A 26,372-nucleotide genomic window follows, 5' to 3' on the forward strand; every position below is an offset into this window, starting at 1 on the left:
ACATGTATATATATTGCCTTTTAGCATTTGAAATAAAAAATGCGGAAAGATTTATTCAGTTGTAAGTTTTGATTTTATACGGTAGATTATGATAGATATCGAAACCACGAATTTGTTTATTTTTATATTATCATGTCTATATATTTATTTTTTTTTATTTTTTAATTTTTTTAATTTTTTAATATTAATTTTTTATGAATGGAATAATTTTCCAAGTCATTTTAAACATTTTTTTTTTTTTTTTTTTTTTACTATTTTATTAAAACTTAAGAAACAAAATAAAAATAATAATATTAGAAAAGTTTGAGTTTTATAGTTTGGTTGGCTCAAATAATTATATCTGACCTTAATATATAATTTACCACTTTATCTAACATAAATGAATAAATTATATTTTTTAAGTCAAAAAAAAAAAAAAAAAAAAAAATAGAATAAGGATATGATTTAATACGTTATATTAGAGTCTTCTTAGGAAATACAAGAGATTGTTTATTTTTACAATTTGAGAATAAAATATTTGAATATAAATTATATTTTTTTAAATTTAAAAAAAGGTGTATAAAATGTTAGCTTAGCTTAAGTATAGAAAAAAGGGATAATAATAAATATAGCATGTGTAATAATTAGCTTAAAAAAATATAAGAACAATATTAAATATTCAATTAGTTAGTTGCACATATTATATTCTTATGAAAAAAAATAATACCCTTATCTTGAATAGTTGTAAAAAATTCTCGAGAAAATAAATATAAAATAAATTCACAAAATGTAAATTATAATATTAAATTTTATTCTTAAAAAAGTATTAAATTTTTTTTTTGCTGAAATTAAAGTGCATCAATTAGTACAAGGAGAATGAGAATTTTTAATAAAAATAATATTTTTTTGTTTGCCTAAATTTGTTCAATTTTTTTTCGTTCTTTTTTTATGTTATACAAACGTTAAGGAATATAAAATTGTGAACATGAGCTTTTTCTTTAAATACATTTTTCTAGTATTTATTTATTTATTTGTACAAATTAAATTAAATAATAAATCGAATATATATGCGTTAAATTATAATACAAATAAAACAAGCCAAATATTTTCCATATACTTTCCAGAATATTCTATAAAAAAATGTCATTTTAAAAACAGGGAAAATAGAGGAAAACGTTTTCAAAATTTGCATAAATTATGCAACTTAAATGTGATAAATAAAAAAGTAGAAAATGGAACAAACCGTTCACCACACACGTTGGCAAATCAAAATGTGAGACGGACAAAAGAAGAAAATAAAAAGGAAAATGGAGAAGAGGATGATATAAATGATGTGGGAATAAATTTTTTTGAAAACGAAAAAAAATACACTAGGCAAATATACACACATGGATATAACGAAGAAAAAAAAATAAGAAAAAGCAAAATATTGATTATTGGGTTGAATGGGGTAAGTAGTGAAATATGTAAAAATTTAATTATATGTGGAATAAAAGAAATTGGTATATATGATAACGATATTTTAACTTATGAAGATATAGACAATCTTTTTTTTTGTGATAATAAATTGATAAATAAAGAAAAAAAAAGTTTAGCATGTTTACAAAATTTGAAAAAATTAAATAATAATTGTAAAATAAAAGCTATTACAAATAACATATTTGATAACATAAATGATTTAAATATTTATGACATGGTTATATCAATAAATCAAAAAGAACAATTTAATATACAATTAAATAATATATGTAGATTAAAAAAAAAAAAATTTATTGCTGTTAATACAGTTGGAATATTTGGAAGAATGTTTGTAGATTTTGGTGATTTTATTTTTTCAAATGGTGTTAATAATGAAAAATATGTAATAAATAAAATTGAATTTAAAGACGAAAATATTATTATGCATTATTTATCTTATTATGAAAATATTCATCTTAGTGAAAATGATAAAATAAATTTATGTCTATCGAACTTAAATAAAACATTGAATATACAATGTGAAATAAAAAATATCTCCAAAAAAGAAAATAAAATCACAGTGTCAGTTTGTAACGGTTTTAATAAATATATACAAATTCTTAATTTGATATTTAACAATAATTTTATAAAAATACTTTCCAAAATATTTACACAATGGAATATTTATTTTTTATATAATATAAGGAAAGAAATTGAAAAAAAAAAAGTGGATAATATAAAAAAAATTTTTAATAAATATAAAATAAATAATAATCTAAGTATTAGAAAAATACATGAACAAGTCAGGTTAAATTATGTTACTTTAGGAGAATATTTAAACAAAATTAAAAAAAAAACAAAAAATAATAAAATAAGTCTTATTAATATATTCTATAAAATGTTAAATTTAGTTTTAAATAATAAAAAGGAAAACGATTTAAGTGACGAAGAAGTGTGTTTTTTATCTTATGATGAAATAGTAAGAGATAAAAAAGGATATGTTGGAATTAGGTGTAATTTAAATTTAAATGAGGTTGAAAAGTTTAAAATTTTATGTCTAAAGAAAAAAAAAAATATGAACAGTCAGGTGATTAATGATTTTTTATCAACAGCTCATATTGAATTACCACCATTTTCTATGTTTTGGGGATCTTTAGTAACTCAACAAATATTAAAAGGAATTATGCATAAATTTAAACCAATATATCAAACATTTTATTTTGATAAAAGAAGTTTAATTCCTTTTTCAAATATTTCAAAAAAATATTATGGAAAATATATGCACCAGCTAAATTTTTTTGGAAAAAAATATCAAAATTTTCTGAACAATTTGAATATTTTGCTTGTTGGGTCAGGTGCTTTAGGTTGCGAATTTTTAAAGTTGCTAGCTTTAATGGGTATTTCTTGTTCTCAAAAAAAAAAAAATATTAATGAAACAAAAGAAAATACAAATAAGATGAAAAAATGTAACGAATCGGGTTTTATTCGAATAATCGATTATGACATTATTGAAGAGTCAAATTTGTCTAGACAATTTTTATTTACAGATAATGATATAGGAAAATCAAAATGCCAAGTAGCTGCAGAAAATATAAAAAAAATAAATGAAGATATAAATTGTTTCCCTTTAAAAATGAAGATAGATGAATCAATTTTGGATACTAAAAATTTTTATTTCAAAAATAGCGAAGAATTAAATAAAATATTTTATGACTGTTCAGGCAAAAAAAAACCTATGATTTGTATCCTATGTTTGGATAATTTAAAAACAAGATATATATGTGATGAATTTTGTTTAATAAATGCATTTCCAATAATTGAAGCTGGTATAGAAGGGATGAAAGGTAGTAGTCAAATAGTTGTACCATTTTGTAGCGAAACATATTCAAATAACTATTATGATATAAATATGGATGATAATGAAAATAATGTTAATTCATGTACAGTTACATCATTTCCTAGAAATCACAAACATATTATAGAATTTAGTAAAAGTGTATATAACAATTATTTTTTCGATAATGTTTTAAAAATAAATAATTTTTTATATAATCCGATATATTATATTGGTGAGTTATGCAATTATGATAATATAAATAATTTATTGCACTTTTTTAAATTGACCAAAATATTTTTTAATAACAATTTAGATCAAAATGTGGAAAATTTATGGAATAATATTTTTGTAAATAATATTAATAATTTGTTAAATTGTAAAGACGATGAAATTATTAAATATTTTGAAAGTCTTGAAAAAATACCTCAACCTATTTATTTTAATAAAAAAAATAAAGAACATTTATTGTTTTATAATTCTGCAATTATTACCTTCAAAAAAGTGCTTAAACAATATCTTAAAATATATCCCAAAATGATAAATACTGTCTTTTATTATAAAAAAGAAAATCATAAAAATGACAAATTAAATATTAATGTATCATTTAAAACTGCTTTAAAAACAATTGTTGAAAAAAATAAAATTGAGATAGATTTAAATAAATTGTTTTATTTTTTAACTGTGATAAAAAAAAATACGAATTCAGAAATTTATTCAAGTATAAAAAATGAACTATATGATTTGTTTAATAACCCCGCATTTATTATGTCCTTAAAATATGTTCAAGAAAAAAAAAAAACAAAAAAAAATAAAAAAAATAAAAAAAAACACGAAGATACATCAATCGAATCTAATGTTACCAAAAATGAAGAAGATACTCATTTTTTTATACCACTTATATATAACTTAGAAGACAAAAATGATCTTAATTTACTTTTCAGTATAACGAATATTCGAAATGAAAATTATAATTTTTCTAAAATTAATATTTTAGAATTTTTTAAAATAAGTAACAATATTATTCCATCTATAATTACTGTAGTTTCAATGATTTCTTCTTTGGCTGCATTTGAACTTTACAAATTAGTTTTTTTTTTTAAAATGAAAAAAGACAATAAAAATATTCAAAATTTTCACTTAATTAATAAAAATAAAGAAAATGATATAAAAAATATAAATCAAGATAATATCAAAACAAATAAAAAATTAAAAGAAGGAAAAAAATATTTTTTTTCGAAATTATATTCCTTACTAAATGATAAAATAAAAGATTACAAATTTAATGACAACAAATTGAAAGATTCATATATTTACATTCACAAAAACAAAGTATATGTAAAAAAGGGTAATAAAATTTTATTTTATTTTTTTGATATTAATTATGACGAATTCAGAAATATATCAAAATTAATAAATAACCAATATATAAATTTGGAAAATAATTTTTTAACGTCAGCTCAACTTAATCAAAATTATGAAATGTCTTATAACAATTCATATTTATCTTTATTAAAAAATGGGAAATTTTCAATATGGAATTATATTTATATTGACATATTTTATAAAGAAAAAAATAATTCTAATGTAGAAGAAAATCAAAAAAGGAAACCCCGTGTGTGTGGTTTCCCTCCTCACCTTTTTGAAGACTATGATGATATTTTACCTGAACAGGCAAGGAAAAAAGTGGAATTTTATTTAAAAAATATTAACGTACATGTGAAAAAAATTTTAGAGAAGATAAAAAATAATGATGATAAAAATAATAATGATGATAAAAATAATGATGATGATAAAAATAATAATGATGATAAAAATAATAATGATGATCAACAAAATAATGATGATAAAAAAAATTATGATGATAAAAAAAATTATGATGATAAAAATAATAATGATGATAAAAATACTAATCAAGCTAACATACAAAACGAAAACGTATTTAATAGTAAAAATGGTTTAAATTATAAAATGGAAAAGGAAAATAAAATTTTGAATGAATATATAAATATATTACAGAATGATATAAAATATATTTTAAATTGTTTAAAAGAGAACAAAGAAAACAAATCCAATACACATTTAAATAATAATATAGATGATGTTATAAATTATTTTACATATTTACAAAAAAAAATGAAAAATATCGAAATTGGAATTAATGTAATAAATAGTTTTAATAAAGGAAAAGAAGTTTTTGAGAATATAAATAAAAAATATACTGATGAAATAAAAATAAATTTAAAAAAAGTTCAAAATTTTATAGAAAAAATAAAAGAAAATTTATCATTATTTTTTATTATTAACGAAAATCAAAATGATATTACTTTAGATGATCTTATAACACATATTGAATTTTTATTTAATGTAACTATACAAACAATTGGAGTAAAAGATAAAGTTATTTATTCTAACTCGAGCATATCAAATATAGGATATTCTCGTGACAATAATTTATATGATGTTATACAAAAATTATTTAATAAAACTATAGATGATAAACAAACATATATTTTAAACATTTTTGCAATTGATAATATAAGTAAAAGTGAGATTGTTCTTCCAAGTGTGCAACTAAATATGTATAGACAATAAGCTATATTGATTATGTCATATATTCATAGCTAGCTATGCTAGTACCTCTATATTTTACACATGCTTATTTATTTTGTTTCATTTTTTTTTGTTTTAACGTGTGTTTGTCTTTATTGTGCAATCTTTGCAATTTTTTTTAAACTTTAAAAATGTTAAAAAAAAAAAAAAAAAAAAATAAAAAATAAAAAATAATTTCAAGTAAAACAAATGAATACAAAAATAGTGACATTAATAAAGGGCGTAAAAATAGCTACATTAATAAGGGGTGCAAAAATAGTAGCATTAATAAATGGGTGATTCCCATTTTCTGAATTATAAAAATCATCCTAACATCATCAAGAAAAGGTATGTAACATTAGTTACCTTACCTATATGAAATTTTAAGAATGAAAAAAAAAAAAAAAAAAAAAATATTATATAATTTTTTTTGATGTGAAAAATCTTTTATAATAAAAATCTTGTGTCAAAGCTGCAATGATAATAATAATAATAGTTAATATTGAAAACCACATTAATGTATCATTTAATTTTTCGCTAGATTTTTTTTCTTTTTCTTCTGATATCTTAATTCTTTTTAAATTAGATTGGAAAGTTTTCATAGAATTTAAAATTTGTTTTAAAAAAATAGTTGCTTCATTTAAATGATCTGCTTTTGCTATTTTTGTATAATCTCGTGCTTCAACTCCATGTTTTATTTCAAAATAAATATCAACAACTTTATTAGATTTATTATATGCACAAAATGAATAAGAACCAGAATAAAATGTTGTAAAAGCTGTTTTTATATCATGTTCATCAATAGCTTCAAAAATAGGAAGTTTGTCTAAAGAATTTATTTTTTTTTCATTTACATCAATATCATATATAAATATCGAAACTACTGATTCTTTTTCATGAGTTTTGAATTTTCCAACTACAAGAGTATCTTTACTTATTCTTTCTTTTATACATTTTGGTAAATTAGGTTTTAAGGATAAATATATTTGCAAACTATTAATTATTGATGCTTGAAATATGAATGCTATAAAAAATGTAAGTAATTTGCTAATTTTCGCCATTATTTTTTCATTTCATTATAAAAAAATTGTTTGCTTTATAGTTCTTAGATTGGTATATATTTACTACATATATAGTGAAAACAAAAAATACATCCAACTATTTTTATTTTTATTTTTATCTAATTATATGTATGCGCGTTATTTTGAGGACCATAAAATCGCAAAGCTGTAAATTAAAAATTGTAAATTAAAAATTGTAAACTTAAAAATTGTAAACTTAAAAATTGTAAATTTAGAAATTATTTTCAATTTTTTTTCAATTTTTTTCCAAATTTTTCAATTTTTTTTCAATTTTTTTCCAAATTTTTCAATTTTTTTCCAAATTTTTCAATTTTTTTCCAAATTTTTCAATTTTCACACTATATCGCTCTTGGCCGAACTGGATATAAACGAAAATCCATATTTTAAAAAATACGCGAAAATACTTTTATCTTTTCCTTTTTACTAATATTTATAAACTTTTTTAATTTCGATAATTGGCCTTATCTTGATTTGGTATTATATGTTACAGTAGCTTTGTGCCATTCTTTTTTCATTTTTTTTTTTTTCATTTTTTTTTTTTTCATTTTTTTTTTTTTTTTTTTTTTTGGCCTATTAAATTTCCGGGATAATTAAGCGCGCACAGTGTGGGACATATAACGATTCATTCTTGTGTTAATAAAAATATTTTTTATTATTATAAAGTTCTACAATTTTAGTTTTTTTTATTGTATTATTTATTCTTTCAAATATGGGAATTATATAAATAAGTTTTGGAAAATAAAATAAGTGGGGATAGTATATTTTATTATATATATTTACTATGGAAGAATAGAAATAAGTTATTACTAAAAGAGGCAAAATTAAAGAATATTGAACTTTTTGAAAAAACAAAATTTTTCGATATTTTCTATATTTTGACATTTTTTACCTAACTTATGCCATTATTTTTATTTTATTTATATTTAACTATTTTTGTTGTTCCCGCTTTTTACAAAATGAGTACACCTTCAATCATGGTTGAAAATGAAAATATATCTCAAGATAAATCTGAAATTGTTTCAAAATTAGTGGAGAATAAAAATACAGTTTGTTCATGGTGTTTTGATATATTGAAAAATAAATTAGAAAAAAACAAATTTAATTATATTCCACCAATTATAAAAGATTTACATGAAAAAGGATTCAAAATTGCATTTTTTGTAAAATGGATGAAATTAAATGATATAAAAGATCTTGGATCTTATGAATATAATGCATATGATTTAAAAGGATGTATAGGATGTTTAAGTCAAATTGATTTGACAGAATTACAATATTATGCTTTAGAAAGCTCACTAAATGATACACGCTTTAACCCAATAACGTTAAAAGATTTGCCTTATTTGATAGTTACAATTACTTATTTATTTAATTTTGAAAAATGTGAACATGTTTATGATTGGGTTATTGGAAAACATGGAATAAAAATTAATTTCACAATTAATAATAAAAGATATTCATCAACATTTTTACCTGATGTTGCAACAGAACATAATTTTGATCATGAAACGACAATTACTCATTTAATTAGAAAAGCAAATTATCGAGGCACTATTAATGATCAACTTTTGAATATTATTCAAACAGAAAGATATCAGGGAGTCAATTGCAGTCTAACGTATACCGATTACGAAAAGATCAAGCAAGGCTAGAGGGTCCAAAAAAAAAAAAATAAAAAATAAAAAATAATACCATTTTTGTGTGTGCACTAGTTTTTTCTACCATGTTCATACTTTTTCTACCATGTTCATGTTTTTTCCACCATGTTCATGTTTTTTCCACCCTTTTTAATCGATTGCATAATACTAATTTGTTAAATATTAATTTGGCAATTTTCCAAGTGCTCATTTTTTGTTTTACTTTCATTTTTCCGTTACAACTTAAAGTTTTCATTGTAGTTCCATGCGAAAGTTCACAACATAAGAAATATATATATATACTAAAATATAATTGTAAATTTGTGTGAACATTGTATTATATGAAAAATGCAATTTCCTTATGACATGGTCATTTAAATTGGAAGGGGAAAAATGGTTTATAAATTTAGTTTGCTACCTGTCATTTGGCTATACCATTTGGCTACCTGCCTATTTTATTTCTATACAATATGAACGAAATAGTAAATACAATTACAAGGTTGGGATAAACATTAATAAATTCAAGTTGTGGGTAAATTCACACATACCCATAATTCATATAAAAATTAGTTAAAATTGTTTACAATAATTTAAAAAAAAAAAAAAAAAAATTTAAATTACTATATATTTTCGCATTATGATAAATAACAAAATGTATCGAAATAAAATAAAAAAATATTGTGCATATGTTAAAATGAGGTCATGTCGTTTTAGCTAAAACTGGGTAGTAAAAATGGAAACGTAAAAAATGGAAACATAAAAAATGTAAGTATAAAAATGCAAGTGAAAAAAATGTAAGTGAAAAAAAAGTGTATAAACACAGAAAAGGTAAGGTACTATTGATTAGTATATCTTTATGCATTGGCAAAATAATTTTCCTGATAATTATTTATATGAAGATAATTATAAAAGAACTAACAAATTTAATATTGTGTAGAAAATGGGTACACAATGTAAGATATATAGGAAGCAATAAAAATATAGAACAATGTTTAGATGGAATGAAAGAAAAAGGAAATAATATAAACATATTAAGCCTTGTAATAAGTAATAATAATTTGTGTTATTGTTTATTAAAAAATAAAAATATAAAAAAAATAGGGCTGATTAATATAAAAAAAGATAATTATTCATATGATCCAAATTTTTTATCAAGTTCAAAAAAAGAAGAAAAAAAAATAAATAGAAAAAATCATAATTTAAATTATAATTATGATAAAGAAGAAAGCCCCTTAAGTTTTAATATTAGAGAAATATTAACAGTTTTGAATTTTATTAAATTATATTCCAAAAAGCAAGATGATTCAAATAAAGAACATGTCCAAAAGCAAAACGAAGATATCCCAAAGCAAAACGAAGATATCCCAAAGCAAAACGAAGATATCCCAAAGCAAAACGAACATATCCCAAAGCAAAACGAAGATATCCAAAAGCAAAACGAAGATATCCAAAAGCAAAACGAAGATAATATATTAACATATGGGAAATCCGAAATTTGTCAAAAGGAAGATAAAAATTTAGAAGAAAAAAAATGGGATGATGAAAATAAAATAAGTAAGAATAATAATACTGAACAATGGGTTATAGGTATTGAAAAAATAAATGAAAAATATGAAAAAAATAAAATAAAAGAAAAAATAATGTCTATTATTGTTTATTTTTTACAATCTATTTTTAAATGTAAAATAATTTTTTTATGTCCAAAAGAAGCCAGAAAATATCTTAGCATAAAATGTAATCATAATTTAAATAATCGAGAAGAAACATATACATTTATAAAAAATAAAATAAAAAATTTCCCAAGCATAGAAAATCATAATAATAATAGCAATATAAACTTGTTATTTAGTGATGCATATGTTATATCATTTTACACATATAGATATTATATGCATGATATTATAAAAAATAATAGACTAATTTTTAACTATTTAGAAAAACAAGTTAAAAAAAATAAAAGCTTTAATCATATTTTGCAAACATTAAAAAAAACCCAAAATGAACAAAATAAAATGGATTTATCTGATTTGCTAAAAAACAAAATTAATAGAATAGTTGAAAATGAGGCATACAAGCTTGTTGACAAATATTTGGTCTAGAATTAAAAAAAAAAAAAAAAAAAAAAAAAAAAAAAATAAAATAAAAAAATAAAATAACAAAATGATAGAATTTTTTTTTTTTATTTTTTTATTTTTTATTTTTATTTTTTTATTTTTTTTTTTTCACATTGCTTCAACTGGCGACTGCTTATCGTCTAACTAAAAACAAACCGATATTTAAAGTTATGCGTTTTGGCAAATGCACATGGTTTTTTAAAAAAAAAAAAAAAAAGACAAAATGGTAACATAAGAGTAAAAATATATATAATGACAAGATGAACAAAATGAACAGAATGAAAAGGGGGCAATGGACAGTTTTATAAAAGTAGTTTAATTAAAAAGTTGAATTAGGAATGTTATAAAAATAAAAAAAAATGGGAATATGTATAGGATCTAATCGCCTTTTTTAAAAACATGAATAGATATTTGAATTGTTCAAAATTATTTAATATATTTCTTTGTATCTGCAGCATCTAATAATGAATTAGATAAATATGATGAACCACAAGCTAAAATAGTGATTCTATTTTCACTAGTATATACAGAATGGATATCTATAACACCTCTTTTAATTATACATGATAAAAATCTAAATGATAATTTGAAAACATCATGATCATAATTTTGAACAGTTTCACATGGATTGTTTAAATCTGTAACATTCGATTTTTCATTATTTGAAAGTGATGTATTATTATTTTCATTTTGTTCAGATGTATTAATTTTATTAAAAATTGTATGAAATAAATTATTATCTTGAAAATATATTTGTTTATAATTAAGATAGTTATATTTAAAATTTAAAGAAGATAAATAATATTGACTACAATAATTTGTGTTTTTTTTTATTTGTTTTTTTAAACATTCATCTTCTATGTTTACATAAATATTATCAAATAAATTTAGTCCCATGAATATTAATTTATCATACGATTTAATAATTAAACAATAACGATATTTTAAATTCATAATATTTTGTATATCATAATTATGGTCAGAATTTTTTTGAATGTGTTCAGATTCTTTGGTAATACGATCTAGATTTAAAAATTGAATTTTACTAATTTGATTAAATATACATCTATTTATTTTTATACATTTAAAAAAATAAATATTTTTATCTTGAAAATTTATTATATATACATAAATTCTATTATTGTTTGAAAATATAAATAAAAATTGTTCTATCATAAAAAATATAATACAATATTTATTGATATTTTGTATATTTATATTATAATCACATATCATTATAAAATTGTTTAAATATTTTTTGGAATTTTTAAAAAACAAATATATATTTTTCATATAATCTGAACATATTATTAATTTGTTTTGATAATTTTTAAAATTATAAAATATTCTATCTACTTTAACTTCTTCTATAATTTTTTTTTTTTTAACATTATATATGCATAAATAATAATTAATATATTTTTTTAAATACATTAAATTGGCATCTAAATTATTATTATTACTACTACTATTATTATTATTATTATCATTATTATCATTATTATTATTTGTTTCTGCAAAATATCTGGATAACGAAACTACAATTTCATTTTCATTTAAAAATGTAAAACTATAGATCTTGTAAAAATTCAAAGCTGATACATCATAATTATATAGTTCCAACTTATTCATGTCAAAATTGTAAACACAAAATTTTTTATTTGTAATACACCCCAATTTTGTAAAGCTTTTATTTATTCCGTATTCCGATATCCGCTCATTACTGTCATATACAATATTGGCTATAGGGTTGTAGTTGCATTCGTTTAGCTGTGATAAATTATCTACAGAGATGCGATTTTCATCACTTCTTTTATCGTCACTTCCTCTCTCTTCATCATCGTCACTTCCTCTCTCTTCATCATCATCACTTCTTTTATCGCCACTTCCTCTCTCTTCATTTTCGATCGATGTGTCGCTAAGCTGATGGGTAGTGTGAATGTTGTAGTGAATGGTGATCTGATTAGAGTATACACAAAAGATCATTTTAAATTTTGGTGAAAATAAAATATTGTTGTTTTCATAATAATATTTTATAAAAAAATATTTTTTTATATTTTTATTTGTATCATATATACAATATGTTAAATCATCACTTATGGTTAATACTATATCATTTTCAAGATAAATTATTTTTTTAATATCAGATAAATGCATAGAATGTTTATGTGAAAATACCCATTTTTTATTTAATTTTTTTATTTTTTTTATTTTATTTATATAAAATTTATTTTTTTGAATCATTATATTTTGTTCGAAATTTTTACTCTCTTTAAAATTTGAATGGTCAACACCATCGCCACCATCGCCACCATCGCCACCATCGCCACCATCGCCACCATCGCCACTATCGCCACCATCACTATAATCAACATCACTATTTGCATAGTTCCAATTTTGTGTTCCGTTTTTGTTATAACGCAATTCATATTTTATAACATATCGATCTATCCCTGCTGTAAAAATATAATCTTCATTAACGTTTTTTGTTAATGATATTGCTTTAAATGTATGATTTTTAAAATAACATTTTACTAAATATGATTTATAATCAAATATAATAAGGTCTCCACAGTTATCTATTGCAACTACTTCATCTGTCTTATATATATACATGACATCCCAAATTATTGATTTATTATTTATGCTAACATATTCACCTTCGCATATTTTACTATCTATATTATATTTGTATATTTTGGACTCTTCACTTCCTATTAATGCATAGTGATTATAGTTGCTATATGTTTTTTCGATCGATCGAATTTCCTTCTCAATATCTCTTTTCTTACTCTTTTTCCTCTTTCGGTTTTGAGTTAGCGCACCGTCACCGTCATCGTCGCCTGCCTCTGCCTCTCCTACATCACTTTCGTCCGCCTCTGCCTCTCCTACATCACTTTCGTCCGCCTCTTCCTCTGCTACATCACTTTCGTCCGCCTCTGCTTCTGCTTCGCCTACCTCTGCTTCTGAGTCGGGGTGGTTCTTTCCAGATGCGGATAGATGCATGAGTCGTCTTCTTTTGTGATAATTTTTCGAGTTAAGCATTCTCAAAAGGAATTTACGAGATTTAAATATGTCAACAAAATAACAACATGTTAATTTTTCACCACATTTGAATTGATCTTTAACATAAATATTAAAGATATCTTCTTCGTATTCTTCTTTTTTTTTATTTTTTGAAAAAAATTCAGGAGTCAAATTGTTGGAATTTTCCCGAGAATTTTCCCGAGAATTTCCCAGAGAATTTCCCAGAGAATTTTGAACTATTGTGTCAATGTTTGATTCATCTTTTTCTACATTGTCTAATATATATGAAGCCACATTTGATATTTTTATTTTTATATTTTCATTATTTTCATTATTTTCAATATTTTCAGTATTTTCAATATTTTCATAATTTTCAGGATTCATTTCATCGTGTTTATTGTAAGATGTGGTATTTTCTTTTGTATCCTCATAAAATTGGTCAAAACAATTATATATGATATTATCTTCATTTTTATATAAATTATAAATATTAAAATAACCATTTAAATTTGTTATTCCAATAGTTTGCAATGAATTATTTAATTTACAAGAAGATATACTACCATTAGTATTTATTGTATGTATAGTTGTTTTAAGTTCCAAATCAAATATGTATATACATCCAGAGATTGCAGCAATAAATAATAAATAATCTTCTAATTTATTAAATAAATATAAATATTTTATTTTTTTATTTTTTTTAGTTACCCATATAGATGAACATATAGAACCAAGATCATTCGATAATTCTCCTTTTAATAAAAAAATAAATGTGTTATTATAAAATTGATATATATATATTGTTCCAAAAGAATCACATATGTTCAGATATGATTTGCATGGTGATACTTCCATATTCACTATTTTTCTTTTTTCATTTTTATAAAACTTAAAATCGGTTAAGCTTAAAGATACATTCCTTGGGCGTGCATTGAAATGCCTATCCGAACCCCAATTATTCATTTTTCCAAAATTTTACTAAATCTTAAATATGTATGCGCAATCTCCTTTATTTGTACATGCGTTTGTATATGCATTATATTTGTTATGCATTATATTTGTTATGATTTATATTTTTATATGATTTATATTTTTATATGCATTTATATTTTTAAACTCTTATCTTTTCCTGTTTTTTTTTTTATCATTTTATATATATATATGTTTGCACTTTTATTCTGAAAAATAAAAAAAGTTATACATAACAATTGTTTTATATAACTGACATATAAAACATTGTTTATGTTATTTGCTCTTCTTTTCCTTTTTTATAACATTATATTTGTTTATTTATCTATCTACATTTTTTTTTTTTTTTTTTTTTTTTTTTTAAACAACAATTGTAGGAAAAAAAAAAACCGACATATACAAATAAAATATATGCAATAAATAATAATATGTTATTTTTTTTTTTTTTTTATATATACAATTTTTTCCGTTTTTTTTTATTCGCCACTTAAAAAAAAATAAGAATTGAAAGGAAGAAGCTAAAGGGAAAATACGTTACTATTCTTAATACGTTACAATTTTTATTTCTCCCTCCAAAAAAAAAAAAAAAAAAAAAAAAAAATATATATATATATAGTATACATATATAGTATACATATATAACCTTATCGATAATAATTACAAAATTGCTGGTATTATTAGTTTTTCATTTTTTTTGCAAAGTGCTTTAAAAATAGCATAATTCAAACAATATAGTACAAGTTTAAAAATCAAAAAAAAAAAAAATGTGAAAAAAAAGGCAAATATTTTGCCTATTTTATGTTATTAATTAAACTGGTATAAAATAAAGATCAACATTAAAAAAATAAAAAGAATATACAAAAGCTGTATTATGCATGTATATACATATTTGCTACAATGAGGTTGTGGGGATATGTCAAATGCCATCCCTCCCCTTGACGAGGAGGGAAAATACAAAATAAAAATACAGAGCACAACATAATATCTATAGACATACACTATTATAAACGTAGTAGTATCAAAAAATGTTCATCCTATTCTACTTTATCCTATTTTTTTTTTTTTTTTTTTTTTTTTTTTTTTTTTAAATTTGCCATTTCCACCCCCTATTCAGATAGTTTTATTGTTTATATCTAGTATTAATATATGCATATCATTATTTATATTTTAAGTCTTATTGTGTATGAAATTGTTTTGGTCCTAGTATACATACATTTCAAATATATGTATAATACATTTGCTTCCCAAGCACACACATATTGTATGCATGCATGTATGTATATCCAAAATGGTCTTGACAAAATTTGCGAATGCTGGCATAGGAAACGGACAATATGTGGGTAAATGGGTGAGTAAGCATTTGCCACGCTTGATTTAAAAATAGAATTATAGGTGATAATATATTAATCACGGCCTCTTATCCGTCTAGCTAAATGTATATCTTTTGGCATAAGTGTTACTCTATTTGCATGAAGAGAACATAAATATGCATCTTCGAATAAGCTAACTAAATATGCTTCTGATGCAGTTTGAAGAGCTAATAAAGCTTCGGGAGTATAACGAAATTGATTATTTGGCAATTCATATAATTTTGTTATTTCTTTAATTACTCTTACAAATGGTATTTTGGGTATTAATAATTGAGTTGTTGCTTGATAAGCTCTAATTTCTTTTAATGCTAATACACCAGGTCGATATCTATGTGGTCTTCGGATACGATTTTTATTTATATTTTTGTGTGTTATATTTCCTGAATTATTTTTATTTATTGATTTTGACCCAATTTGGTTATTTGCTGATTTATTTATCATTGGATTATTTGCAAGCATATTAAACATATGCGTATGTGTATTTATAGGGGTATGTGTAGTTACGCTTTTTTTTGTTCTCACCATTTTCTTTGTCTTATTTATAAGGTTTATATTTATTAGTTATCAGTAGGCGTATATGTGCATGTGAAATGGTAAACTAGCTACTTGAAATATATTAGTGTGTGTGCAAATGTGAATGAATGTTATGTACATGTTAATGTGCTAGCTTATTTTGTTGACATATATTTTTACCGAACACACTAAATAATATAGTAAAGATGAAACATATAATTGTTCAAAGGGTATACTATATTTTAATTCATTTCAAAAATAAAGTCGAAATGTTTATAGTTAAAATATTTAAATATAAAAAAAAAAAAAACTTAATTATATGATATAATAAAGGGGAGTTATATATTTAACATGTATTTATGTGTTAACAAAACAATATTTTATTTTCCCCATAAATATATATATCAATAAGTTTTTTCCTTTTTTTAGAGGGAGTAATTATTTCGAAATTCAAAAAACCCAATTTTTATTTTTGCACATTTTTAGCAAACAATGAAAAACATTTAAATTAGTTAGTAAAATAAAAATAATTTTTACATACAAAAAAATATGAAATAAAATAAAATAAAATCATAAAAAATCATAAAAAATCATAAAAAAATCATAAAAAAATATTGCACTTTATTGAATATTAAATAGTTTGAAACAGATTGAAATAATTTAAAATTACAAAAACTTATAACTTTTGTGTATTTTGTTCACCTTAATTTTTTATACATTTTTATCACATTTTTTATCACATTTTTTTTTTTTTTTTTTTTTTGGTCTCTAAAAAAAAATATTTACAAAACTATATGAATAATAAATATACTATGTGTTGATTTTTCCATTTATAAAATATGATGTTATTCAATGTAAGATTTGAATAGTGTTATTCATTTAAACGATCAAATAAATACAGACAGATATTGAATATATGTATGCGCACATATGCGAATGTTAATTATTTCCAAATTTACACAAAATAATACAGCTTTTTTAGCAATATATATGTTTACATACATACATTAGTTTGAAATGCCACTGTTGTTTTATATTTCTATCTTCAAATAAGTCAACGTTGTAGCTATCATTTTATTATACTCTCCTCTTTTAATTTTCTATAAACAAATTTAGTTTAATCATTCCGCTCAGTAAACACCCATATATTATCACTTTATTTAACAAATTTGGAATTAAAAAAAATAAAAAAAAAAAAAATAAAAAAAATAAAATAAAAAAAAATAAATAAAATAGCTAGCTAGCTAAATAATATAATTTATTTGGAAAGAACAAAATGAAGGAAATAAATTATGTGTCAAATAAATATGGGAATATATTATACTATTTGGAGGGGTGTATATAAATAGAAAATTGAAAAATAATTTTATGGATTATCTATTATTATTCCGTTGATATTTATCTTGTGATATATATGGTTATTTTTATAAATATGCAACTTTTTTTTTTCTTTTTCAATAAAATAATATTTTAAAACTAATTAAATATAGTTACTCGGTTAAATGTTAAAAATATTTTTGAAAAAATAAAATTATTACTAAAAGGTCTTTCTTTTTTTTTTTTTTATTTCCAACTTTTCTACGTTAAAATTAAAAAGAAGGTTTAGTATGAAAATATCAAAATTATAAAAATATAAAAATATCAAAACTATAAAAAATATCAAAAATAAAACCTAAATTTAGTATTAACAACTAAGTTGTGAAAAAGTAGTATAATATAAAATAGCTTTGTTCATATTTTTATACATAATCAATATATTAAAAATGCCAATTTCTTTAAATTGTGTGACTGAGGAAGATTTAAACAAGTTGGATGAAGAAGGAAATAATCCTGTTTTATATAAAGGGGATGAAATTAAATTTATTTATAATAAGCTTAACTTAGGTATAGGCAAATTGTATATTTTAGAAAAAAGAATAATATGGGTTCCAAATAAAGATGAGAATAATAAAAAAGAAAAAATTACAGGTTTTAAAGATATAACAACAAATAATGTATATTTAAATCATTATGAAAAAAATAAAAATTTTTATATGCACATTTTAAACGAATTAAACAACATTTCTATAGACTCATCAATTATTGCATTACATGCAATTACATCTGATAAAAAAATATGGGATGATCCATGTGTATATATACAATTAAACACAGAAATAGATAATAGTGATAATGATGAAGATGAAATAAATGTTTATACAAAAGATAAAAAAATGTCAGAAAATGGAGAAGATGATTCCGATAATGATGAAACGATTAATAATAATCCAATTGCACCAGAAATATATCTCGTTGGAAAAAATAATCTAATCAATGATACTATATTTAAACAAATGAGTAACATGGAAAATACATTTAGTGGAGATCAAAGTGAGGATGGTGAGTGGGAAGAAGACGAAGAAGAGGAAGAAAACGAAGAAAACGAAGACGACGAAAAAAACGAAGAAGACGAAAAAAACGAAGTAAATAAACCATGTGAAGGTGGGTAATTATCTATATTATGCATATAGAAAAGCACACAATAACACAATAGTGCCTCATAAAATAATTGTATATAATCGTAATAATATAAATTTTCAAATTAAATTGTGATGCATAGTTTTACACTTTTTTAATATGATCACATTTTTGCGTTATATGGTATGTTTTTTTTTTTTTTTTTTTTGTAACAACTTTTTGTTATGTATGCAAAGAAAAAAAAATGAATGTTTTATTTTGCATATTTTCCCGTTGCAACCTCAAGTTGCTTGACTATTTTATTAATTTATTTTCGCAAAAATAAAATATTTTTTTATAAAATTATAAATATGATTAACAATAAAAACAAATGGGCGCAATGATACCTCCTTTTTGTATAAACATGTTTAATGAATAATAGTATTTTTTTTGAGAAAAGACATGAACAATTTTGTAAAATAAAATATTATGAATGCGTGGTTATAATAATCCTTAAAAGAGAGAAGGGGAATAAAAATGAATAAAATGAATAAAAGATAAAAATAAAAATGAATAAAAGATAAAAATGAATAAAATGAATAACAGTATTTATATGTATCATGGATATACATACTTGCTTATATCCATGGATTTATGTGTGTAAGCATACTGAATAAACACCCTTTCAAATTTGCAAATTTTCATTTTCAATCTTATATTAATAACTTCGGCAGGCCTTATTTATATCATTATTTATATCATTATTTATCATTATTTATCATTTTTTATCATTATTTTTATCATTATTTATATCATTATTTATATCATTATTTATCATTATTTATCATTTTTTATCATTATTTTTATCATTATTTATATCATTATTTATATTATTTTATTTTTTATTTTTTATCATTTTTTTATTATTATTGCTGTTGTTATTTTTTAATAGCTGTGTGAGAAATAATTTAAGGCGAAGCGCAAAACGAGCTACATAAAGCAAATGCAATTCAAGCAGCGAAAACAAAAAAAAAACAAAAAAAACAAAAAAACAAAACAAAACAAAATAGTAATAAAAACAAAATAAAACAAAAGAAATGGTAATAAAAAACAAAATGGATTAGCCCGTTTTAATAAAATATTGTTCGAAAAATAAAAATAATTTCTTAAAACTGAAATATTCTGAACAGTCATAAAAAATTATGTCAAGTGTTAAAATGGTAATATAGCAAGAGTATTTTTTTTTTTTTTTTTTTTTTTTTCATAATATCACTAAATTAATAAGAGATTTTACAAAAGCATTTAAATAATGCAAAAAAGATGAAATAATGTAACTCCAAAATTGTGTAAACAGATGATGATAGGTATGCCCTTTTGTTATAATTCCAAGAATGAATATATTGAGTAGAATAAAGTGGAATAAAAATTATAAGAATTGTTTTATAAATACAATAACAAAAAAACAACATTTTTCTAGTAAAGACATAAATTATGAAATATATGAAGGTGTAAATTGTTTTACTAAATTTGAAGAATTAACAAATAAAAAAATTATATACAAAAAAGATTATAAAAATTATTTAAAATTATATAAATTATATAAACCTAATAATACAAAATTAAGTATAGATAAAAATAACTATTTTAATTTTTCATTATGTTGGGCAATTAATGGGGGAAAAAGCATATGTGTGTATAATAACAATTTAGACGAAAATAAAAAAATCAAAATATTTACAAACACAATCAATTCTTTAAGACAAAAATTAGAACAGGAAAGTAAAATAAATTGTGAAGATGGAAAATTAGAAAAAATTGTAGAATATCGAAAAGAAATTCTGACCAAAAATAAAAACAGCAAAAAACAATGTAACCATGAAAAAGGAAAAGGAAAAGAAAAAATCAACTATGCCAAATTAACAAAATTATGGGAACTATTTTTATATCATAAAGAAAAAAATAATATTAAAGAAGAAAAAGTATACTTTGAAATTTTAAAAAAGTTATTTTTAAAATATGAATTTTTTGAAAAAAATAAAAAAAATGATTTTCAATTTTTTGAAAATATATTAACTTCTTTATTACTAAAATCAAACATATTTATAAATGTATTAAATAATTTATATTCTATATTTTTTAATTCATTTTTATGTTCGTCTTCTTTTCCCATTATACAGAATAATGCAATTACCCAATCAATAAATAACACTAATAAAAATTCTAATAAAAATGATTTAAACAAATTTCCTGTTATTATTAATAATAATGTGTGTAAAGAAAATGATGTAACTTTTCTCGAATGTGTAAATAAAAAAAAACCATTTATTGAGAATGATGGAAATATAAAGAAGATGATAAAAAATTCAAGCTTAAGTGAAATAGAACAAGAAAATCAAAATGAAAAAGAAAAAATTCGAAGATATATTTTAAATTATATATTTAATATGTATTATGAAAAATATATAGGATTAAAAAATTTATATAAAAGTTTTAATTTACAAGAATCATATAAATTAAAACATTGTTCTAAGGAAAATAGTTTATTTAAATTTATTTGTTTAGAAAATATTGATATTGAAAAAAAAAATATTATATTAATTAAATGTACAAATAAAAATGAACATATATTTTTTCTAGGCTTTGTTAAAAATGTAACAAAAATAAACGATTTTTGCGTCATATATATGGATGTAAAAAGGTATCAAGGCGATAATAAGCAAAATGAAAATGGTGAAAATGGTGAAGATGTTAACAATTTAAAGCTATATGAAGAACAAGAAATTTGTGAAAACTATTTTGAATCTTATTTTAATCGAATTAAAGATAGACAAAAAAATTTAAACAATGAAAATTTTGAAAAAGAAAAAAATTCGACATTTCTACAAAATAATGATCATGAAAAAGAACTAATCACTTATGAAGGCATAACCTTAACAGTTCAATTAAATACAATAAGTAATCGAATTAAATATTCTATTTTAAATATTTTTGAAAAAAAAAAAGAAAATGAATATTTAAATAATGAAATTACTAAACTTTTATTAAATAATGATACTCGTGTAGACATTAACACATATTGTAATAATCAAGAGGAAATAATACAAAATCAAAAAAAAAAAAAAAAAAAAAATATGTTAAACAATTCAATAAGTTATACTTCCTTAATTCAACAAGCTGTAAATAGATTTTTAGAAAGCCAAAAAAAATATATGCAATCTTATAATATTTTAAATGAAGATTTAATAAAACAAGATCAAATAATAAATAAATTATATAAACAATTAAAAAATAGTCCCCAAGAATTTACTAAAATATGTGAATTTTATAAAAAATTTGATATATATCAAAAAAAGGTTTTAAAAGAGATCTTAGTTGGGAGTGACAACCCACCAATCCATATCATTCATGGTAAAAAAAAAAAAAAAAAAAAAAAAATAAAAAAAATAAAATAATAAAATAATAAAATAATAAAATAAAATAATAATAAAATAATAAAAATACATGAGAATGTGCTGCATTTTGTTGGAATGCGAGCAAATGTCTTTTCTTCATAAAACGACTTTTTTTTATTTCGTATCAGGAGCGCCGGGAAGTGGCAAAAGCGATTTGATATCATTTCTCATTTATGTTCTAAGCTTAGAAAAGAAGAACAATATATTTGTTGGAACTTGTAAACATATATCCGTAGAAAATATAAAAATAAAATTAGTTAATTTGAATTTATGTTTAAATAAGAATAATAAAGAGAAAGGAATAACACATCAGAAATCAGATATATATATAGATACTATATATCAAGCATTTAAAATAAAAGATAAAAAAATAAAACACTTAATTATTGATGAAGCTTCAAGTTTATCTGAATATAATAGTTTAATTTGTTTAAATTTAAATGTTAGTTATATTTATGCATTTGGTGATGATAAGCAATTAACATTCCATAGTATAATTAGCGAAAAAAAAAGAAATGAAATAAATTATTTTAGTATATTTGAAAAATTAAAACAATATAAAAATATAAAATGTCATTATTTATTTACACAATATAGATTAATATTTCCAATTTATTTATTTATATCATTTTATTTTTATAATAATAAATTAATAGCTTCTAAAAAAATTGTTGATAATTTTATAAAATCGAATAAATTGTCTGATTTTTTGGAAATATTTAAAAATGATAAAATTCCAAAAAAATTACAAAATAATTTATATTCACAATTTTCAATACCTATTTTATTTATTGATACATATACTGAAAATTTAAACCATGAAATTTTTGAACAACAAATAAATCAATCATACATAAATAAATTTGAAGCTATCATCATTTTAAAACTTGTACAAATTATGTCTTTATCAAAAATAAAACCAAATCTAGCTATTTTAACTCCGTATATTAGCCAAAAAAATTACATTCAGCAAATTTTACACGAATTCGAAGCAGCCGAAAAAAACGAAGCAGCCGAAGCAGCCGAAGCGAAGCCGATGCCGTTTGTAAGGGTTGGAAACATTCCACATTTTACACAACCAATTAAAAATGAAAAAAAGAATTTATGTTTTATTAATTCCAGCGAGTCGGCATTATATTCAGATGATACAACCAAAGTAGAAACTAATATATATAATCGTAGTTTGTTCGATTATCCTAAAAGTGTAAGCGGTAAAGGTGTAAGCGGTAAAAATGTAGGCGATGAAAATGTGATAAATAGCAATTCAAATAGATTGTCTAACTTGTTTAACATTCCAAATAAAAAAAATGAAGAAGAATATAATAATAACCTTTATAAAAATGTTTATACTATTGATAGTTATCAAGGATGTGAAAGCGATATAATTATTGTAAGTACTGTAAGATCAAATGAAAATTATTCTTTAGGTTTTTTAAATGATGAAAAAAGAATGAATGTTTTATTAACACGTATGAAAAAGGGAATTATTATTATTGGAAATTCAAAAACTTTAAAAAATAATTTTTTTTGGAAGGAATTTATATCATTCCTTGATTTTTTTAATTCTCGAAAATCGGCTTTTTCCTTGCCAGCTTTGAAAGATATAAGGCAGTGAACTATTTTTATTGCCTTTTAAAATAAGCATAAATAGCGAACTATTTTTATTGCCTTTAAAATAGGCATAAGTAGTGAACTATTTTTATTACCCTTTCAACTAGCCATCCCTTGGAAAAAACAAAGATAAAAAAATGTGTGCATAAACTTTTTTCTATTATATATATCCGCTTTATTTTTTTTTGTTACACCAATTTTTATTCAACTTATTTTTTCAATTTTCGTAATTTTATTCCATCGAAAGAATTTTAATAAACCCATTTCACGTGATTTATCTTGTCTATTTGGCCAATTTTAGCCAATTTTAGCCATTTTAGCCATTTTAGCCAATTTTAGCCAATTTTAAGGCCATTTTTAGCCAATTTTAAGGCCATTTTTAGCCAATTTTAAGGCCATTTTTAGCCAATTTTAAGGCCATTTTTAGCCCCGTTTTAACGGCATGCATTACAAAGTTGTGTTAACATATTTGGAAATGTAAAAAAATATCATACACATATTTGTGAATATATTACAAAAACAAGGGTAAAAAAATGTAGCTTATACAAAAAAATTAAGGAGAATGCAGTGCGCAATTTTTGGCTATTTTCAAGCAGAGAAAATATAAAATTGCCCAAGAGCTTAAAAATGAGGGTAAAAATGAAGGTAAAAATGAAGGTAAAAATGAAGGTAAAAATGAGGGTAAAAATGAGGGTAAAAATGAGGGTAAAAATGAAGGTAAGAATAAGGCAGAATAAGGCAAGTATTATATCCATTTTGTATACATACGTGGCGTGAGTCAAATCATTTTTAGACCAAATATTGATTTTAGACCAAATATTGATTTTAGACCACGATGTTGAATTTAGACCTTTTTAAAAAAATCCGTTATTTTTGTTGATTGTTTAATAAGCAATTTGCTGTTTTTGCTTTTTTTTATTTTATATATATTTATACGTTTTAATGTGGGAGAAATCGTCGCTTTTGTTTTTACATTGGTATTTGGAGTGTTGTTATGGGGAGTGTTATTCATCGGAGTGTTATTCATTGGAGTGTTATTCATTGGAGTGTTATTCATTGGAGTGTTGCTATGGGGAGTGTTCGCGCGACTAGAGTCAGTAGGAATGGAATAAATTTCTTGTATATCCGTTTTATTTTTCCAATTATCAGTTTTTGTATTTATAATAATGGTCGGTTTTTTTTGATTATTGTCTAAAATATTTTTTTTATTTGAAATGGTATTAAAAATATTTTCAACAGATTTTCCTTTAAATAAATCCATTTCAATTGTTTGTGTTTTTGAGATACTAGGAGTACTATTTAACTGGTCAGATGAATAAGAATTATTAATTTGTTTATCTATGAAATGAATAAAATTATTATTTTTCGTTTGTATATTATTACTTGATATTTTTGATTTTGAAGAAATTATATATCTTTTTTTTGGTGTATTATTTTCATTTTCTGAATCAATAGTTTTAATTCTTCTAATGATTTTATTTTTAATTATAATTTTTGTTTTTGAATTATTTTCATCATTTGATATTTGATTATCATTACTATCTGTTATTACACCATCTAATTTATATTTATATAATTTTTCTTTTAATGTTTGAATTTGGTTATTTTTTTCGTTAATATCTTTTTTTAAATTTTTAACAAGACATGTATGTTTTTTTTGAATATCTAAACAATTTTTTATATAATTTAAAATAACATTTTGTTGTTCTTCTAAACTTAATATATTTAATCCAAATAGCAAATTAAATTTATTTAGATCTTCTTTATTTAATTTGTCTAAATATTTTTCTATTATTTTATATTTTTTTAATTCTTTATCATATTCTTCAACTTTTGTAGTAAGTAATAATTTTTCCTTTAAATATTCATCTTTTAATTCTTTTAATTTTAATTTTTCAATTTCATTTTCTTTTATTTTTATATTATTTTTATTTATTGTATCTGTTAATATTTTATTCTTATTTGTTAAGGTTAATATTTCTAAGCTATATTTTTCATTTTCATTTTGTTCCTTTATTAGCTCTGTTTCAAATTTTATTAGATCTGCATATAGTTCATCTTTACTTTTATTAATTGTGTTTTCATCAGTTTTTAATTTTTTATCTTCATTTATTTCGTAATGAATATATAATAAATTTTTTTTATAACACACACATTTACATAATGGGCAAGTTTTTTGTACGGATATCCATTTTTTTATACAACTATGATGAAAAACATTACCACAATTTTTTTCAACACACAAATTATTTTTTAAGCTTAATCTACATATACAACATTCAGGGAAAATGTGCATTT

General features: G+C 21.4%; 9 protein-coding genes across 9 annotated transcripts; 5 read left to right on the forward strand and 4 right to left on the reverse strand.

Moving 5' to 3' along the window:
- Positions 1 to 964: 964 nt before the first annotated feature.
- Positions 965 to 5,866, forward strand: PY17X_1352900 (ubiquitin activating enzyme, putative; the record flags this gene model as incomplete). Its single annotated transcript, XM_022957255.1, has 1 exon — positions 965 to 5,866. One exon carries the CDS (start codon positions 965 to 967, stop codon positions 5,864 to 5,866), a length of 4,902 nt encoding a protein of 1,633 aa, XP_022813701.1.
- Positions 5,867 to 6,279: 413 nt separating this feature from the next.
- On the reverse strand, positions 6,280 to 6,924 carry PY17X_1353000 (transmembrane protein Tmp21 precursor; the record flags this gene model as incomplete). The annotated part of the gene is made up of 1 exon (XM_721971.1): positions 6,280 to 6,924. One exon carries the CDS (start codon positions 6,922 to 6,924, stop codon positions 6,280 to 6,282), a length of 645 nt encoding a protein of 214 aa, XP_727064.1.
- Positions 6,925 to 7,901: 977 nt separating this feature from the next.
- On the forward strand, positions 7,902 to 8,597 carry PY17X_1353100 (uncharacterized protein; the record flags this gene model as incomplete). The annotated part of the gene is made up of 1 exon (XM_724866.1): positions 7,902 to 8,597. One exon carries the CDS (start codon positions 7,902 to 7,904, stop codon positions 8,595 to 8,597), a length of 696 nt encoding a protein of 231 aa, XP_729959.1.
- Positions 8,598 to 9,475: 878 nt separating this feature from the next.
- PY17X_1353200 (conserved Plasmodium protein, unknown function) lies at positions 9,476 to 10,681 on the forward strand (the record flags this gene model as incomplete). The annotated part of the gene is made up of 1 exon (XM_724867.1): positions 9,476 to 10,681. One exon carries the CDS (start codon positions 9,476 to 9,478, stop codon positions 10,679 to 10,681), a length of 1,206 nt encoding a protein of 401 aa, XP_729960.1.
- Positions 10,682 to 11,122: 441 nt separating this feature from the next.
- PY17X_1353300 (U3 small nucleolar RNA-associated protein 4, putative) lies at positions 11,123 to 14,686 on the reverse strand (the record flags this gene model as incomplete). The annotated part of the gene is made up of 1 exon (XM_724469.2): positions 11,123 to 14,686. One exon carries the CDS (start codon positions 14,684 to 14,686, stop codon positions 11,123 to 11,125), a length of 3,564 nt encoding a protein of 1,187 aa, XP_729562.2.
- A 1,409-nt stretch (positions 14,687 to 16,095) lies between these two features.
- On the reverse strand, positions 16,096 to 16,587 carry PY17X_1353400 (histone H3-like centromeric protein CSE4, putative; the record flags this gene model as incomplete). Its single annotated transcript, XM_724470.1, has 1 exon — positions 16,096 to 16,587. One exon carries the CDS (start codon positions 16,585 to 16,587, stop codon positions 16,096 to 16,098), a length of 492 nt encoding a protein of 163 aa, XP_729563.1.
- Positions 16,588 to 18,338: 1,751 nt separating this feature from the next.
- Positions 18,339 to 19,064, forward strand: PY17X_1353500 (Voldacs domain-containing protein, putative; the record flags this gene model as incomplete). The annotated part of the gene is made up of 1 exon (XM_720057.1): positions 18,339 to 19,064. The coding sequence occupies one exon, from the start codon at positions 18,339 to 18,341 to the stop codon at positions 19,062 to 19,064; it is 726 nt and encodes a 241-aa protein (XP_725150.1).
- A 1,338-nt stretch (positions 19,065 to 20,402) lies between these two features.
- On the forward strand, positions 20,403 to 24,078 carry PY17X_1353600 (conserved Plasmodium protein, unknown function; the record flags this gene model as incomplete). Its single annotated transcript, XM_022957257.1, has 2 exons — positions 20,403 to 22,419; positions 22,592 to 24,078. 2 exons carry the CDS (start codon positions 20,403 to 20,405, stop codon positions 24,076 to 24,078), a joined length of 3,504 nt encoding a protein of 1,167 aa, XP_022813702.1.
- An 840-nt stretch (positions 24,079 to 24,918) lies between these two features.
- On the reverse strand, positions 24,919 to 26,370 carry PY17X_1353700 (RING zinc finger protein, putative; the record flags this gene model as incomplete). The annotated part of the gene is made up of 1 exon (XM_724081.2): positions 24,919 to 26,370. The coding sequence occupies one exon, from the start codon at positions 26,368 to 26,370 to the stop codon at positions 24,919 to 24,921; it is 1,452 nt and encodes a 483-aa protein (XP_729174.2).
- Between the last annotated feature and the right edge of the window lie 2 nt (positions 26,371 to 26,372).

The sequence above is a fragment of the Plasmodium yoelii genome (assembly GCF_900002385.2).
Source record: "Plasmodium yoelii strain 17X genome assembly, chromosome: 13".
Taxonomy (NCBI): Eukaryota; Apicomplexa; class Aconoidasida; order Haemosporida; family Plasmodiidae; genus Plasmodium; species Plasmodium yoelii.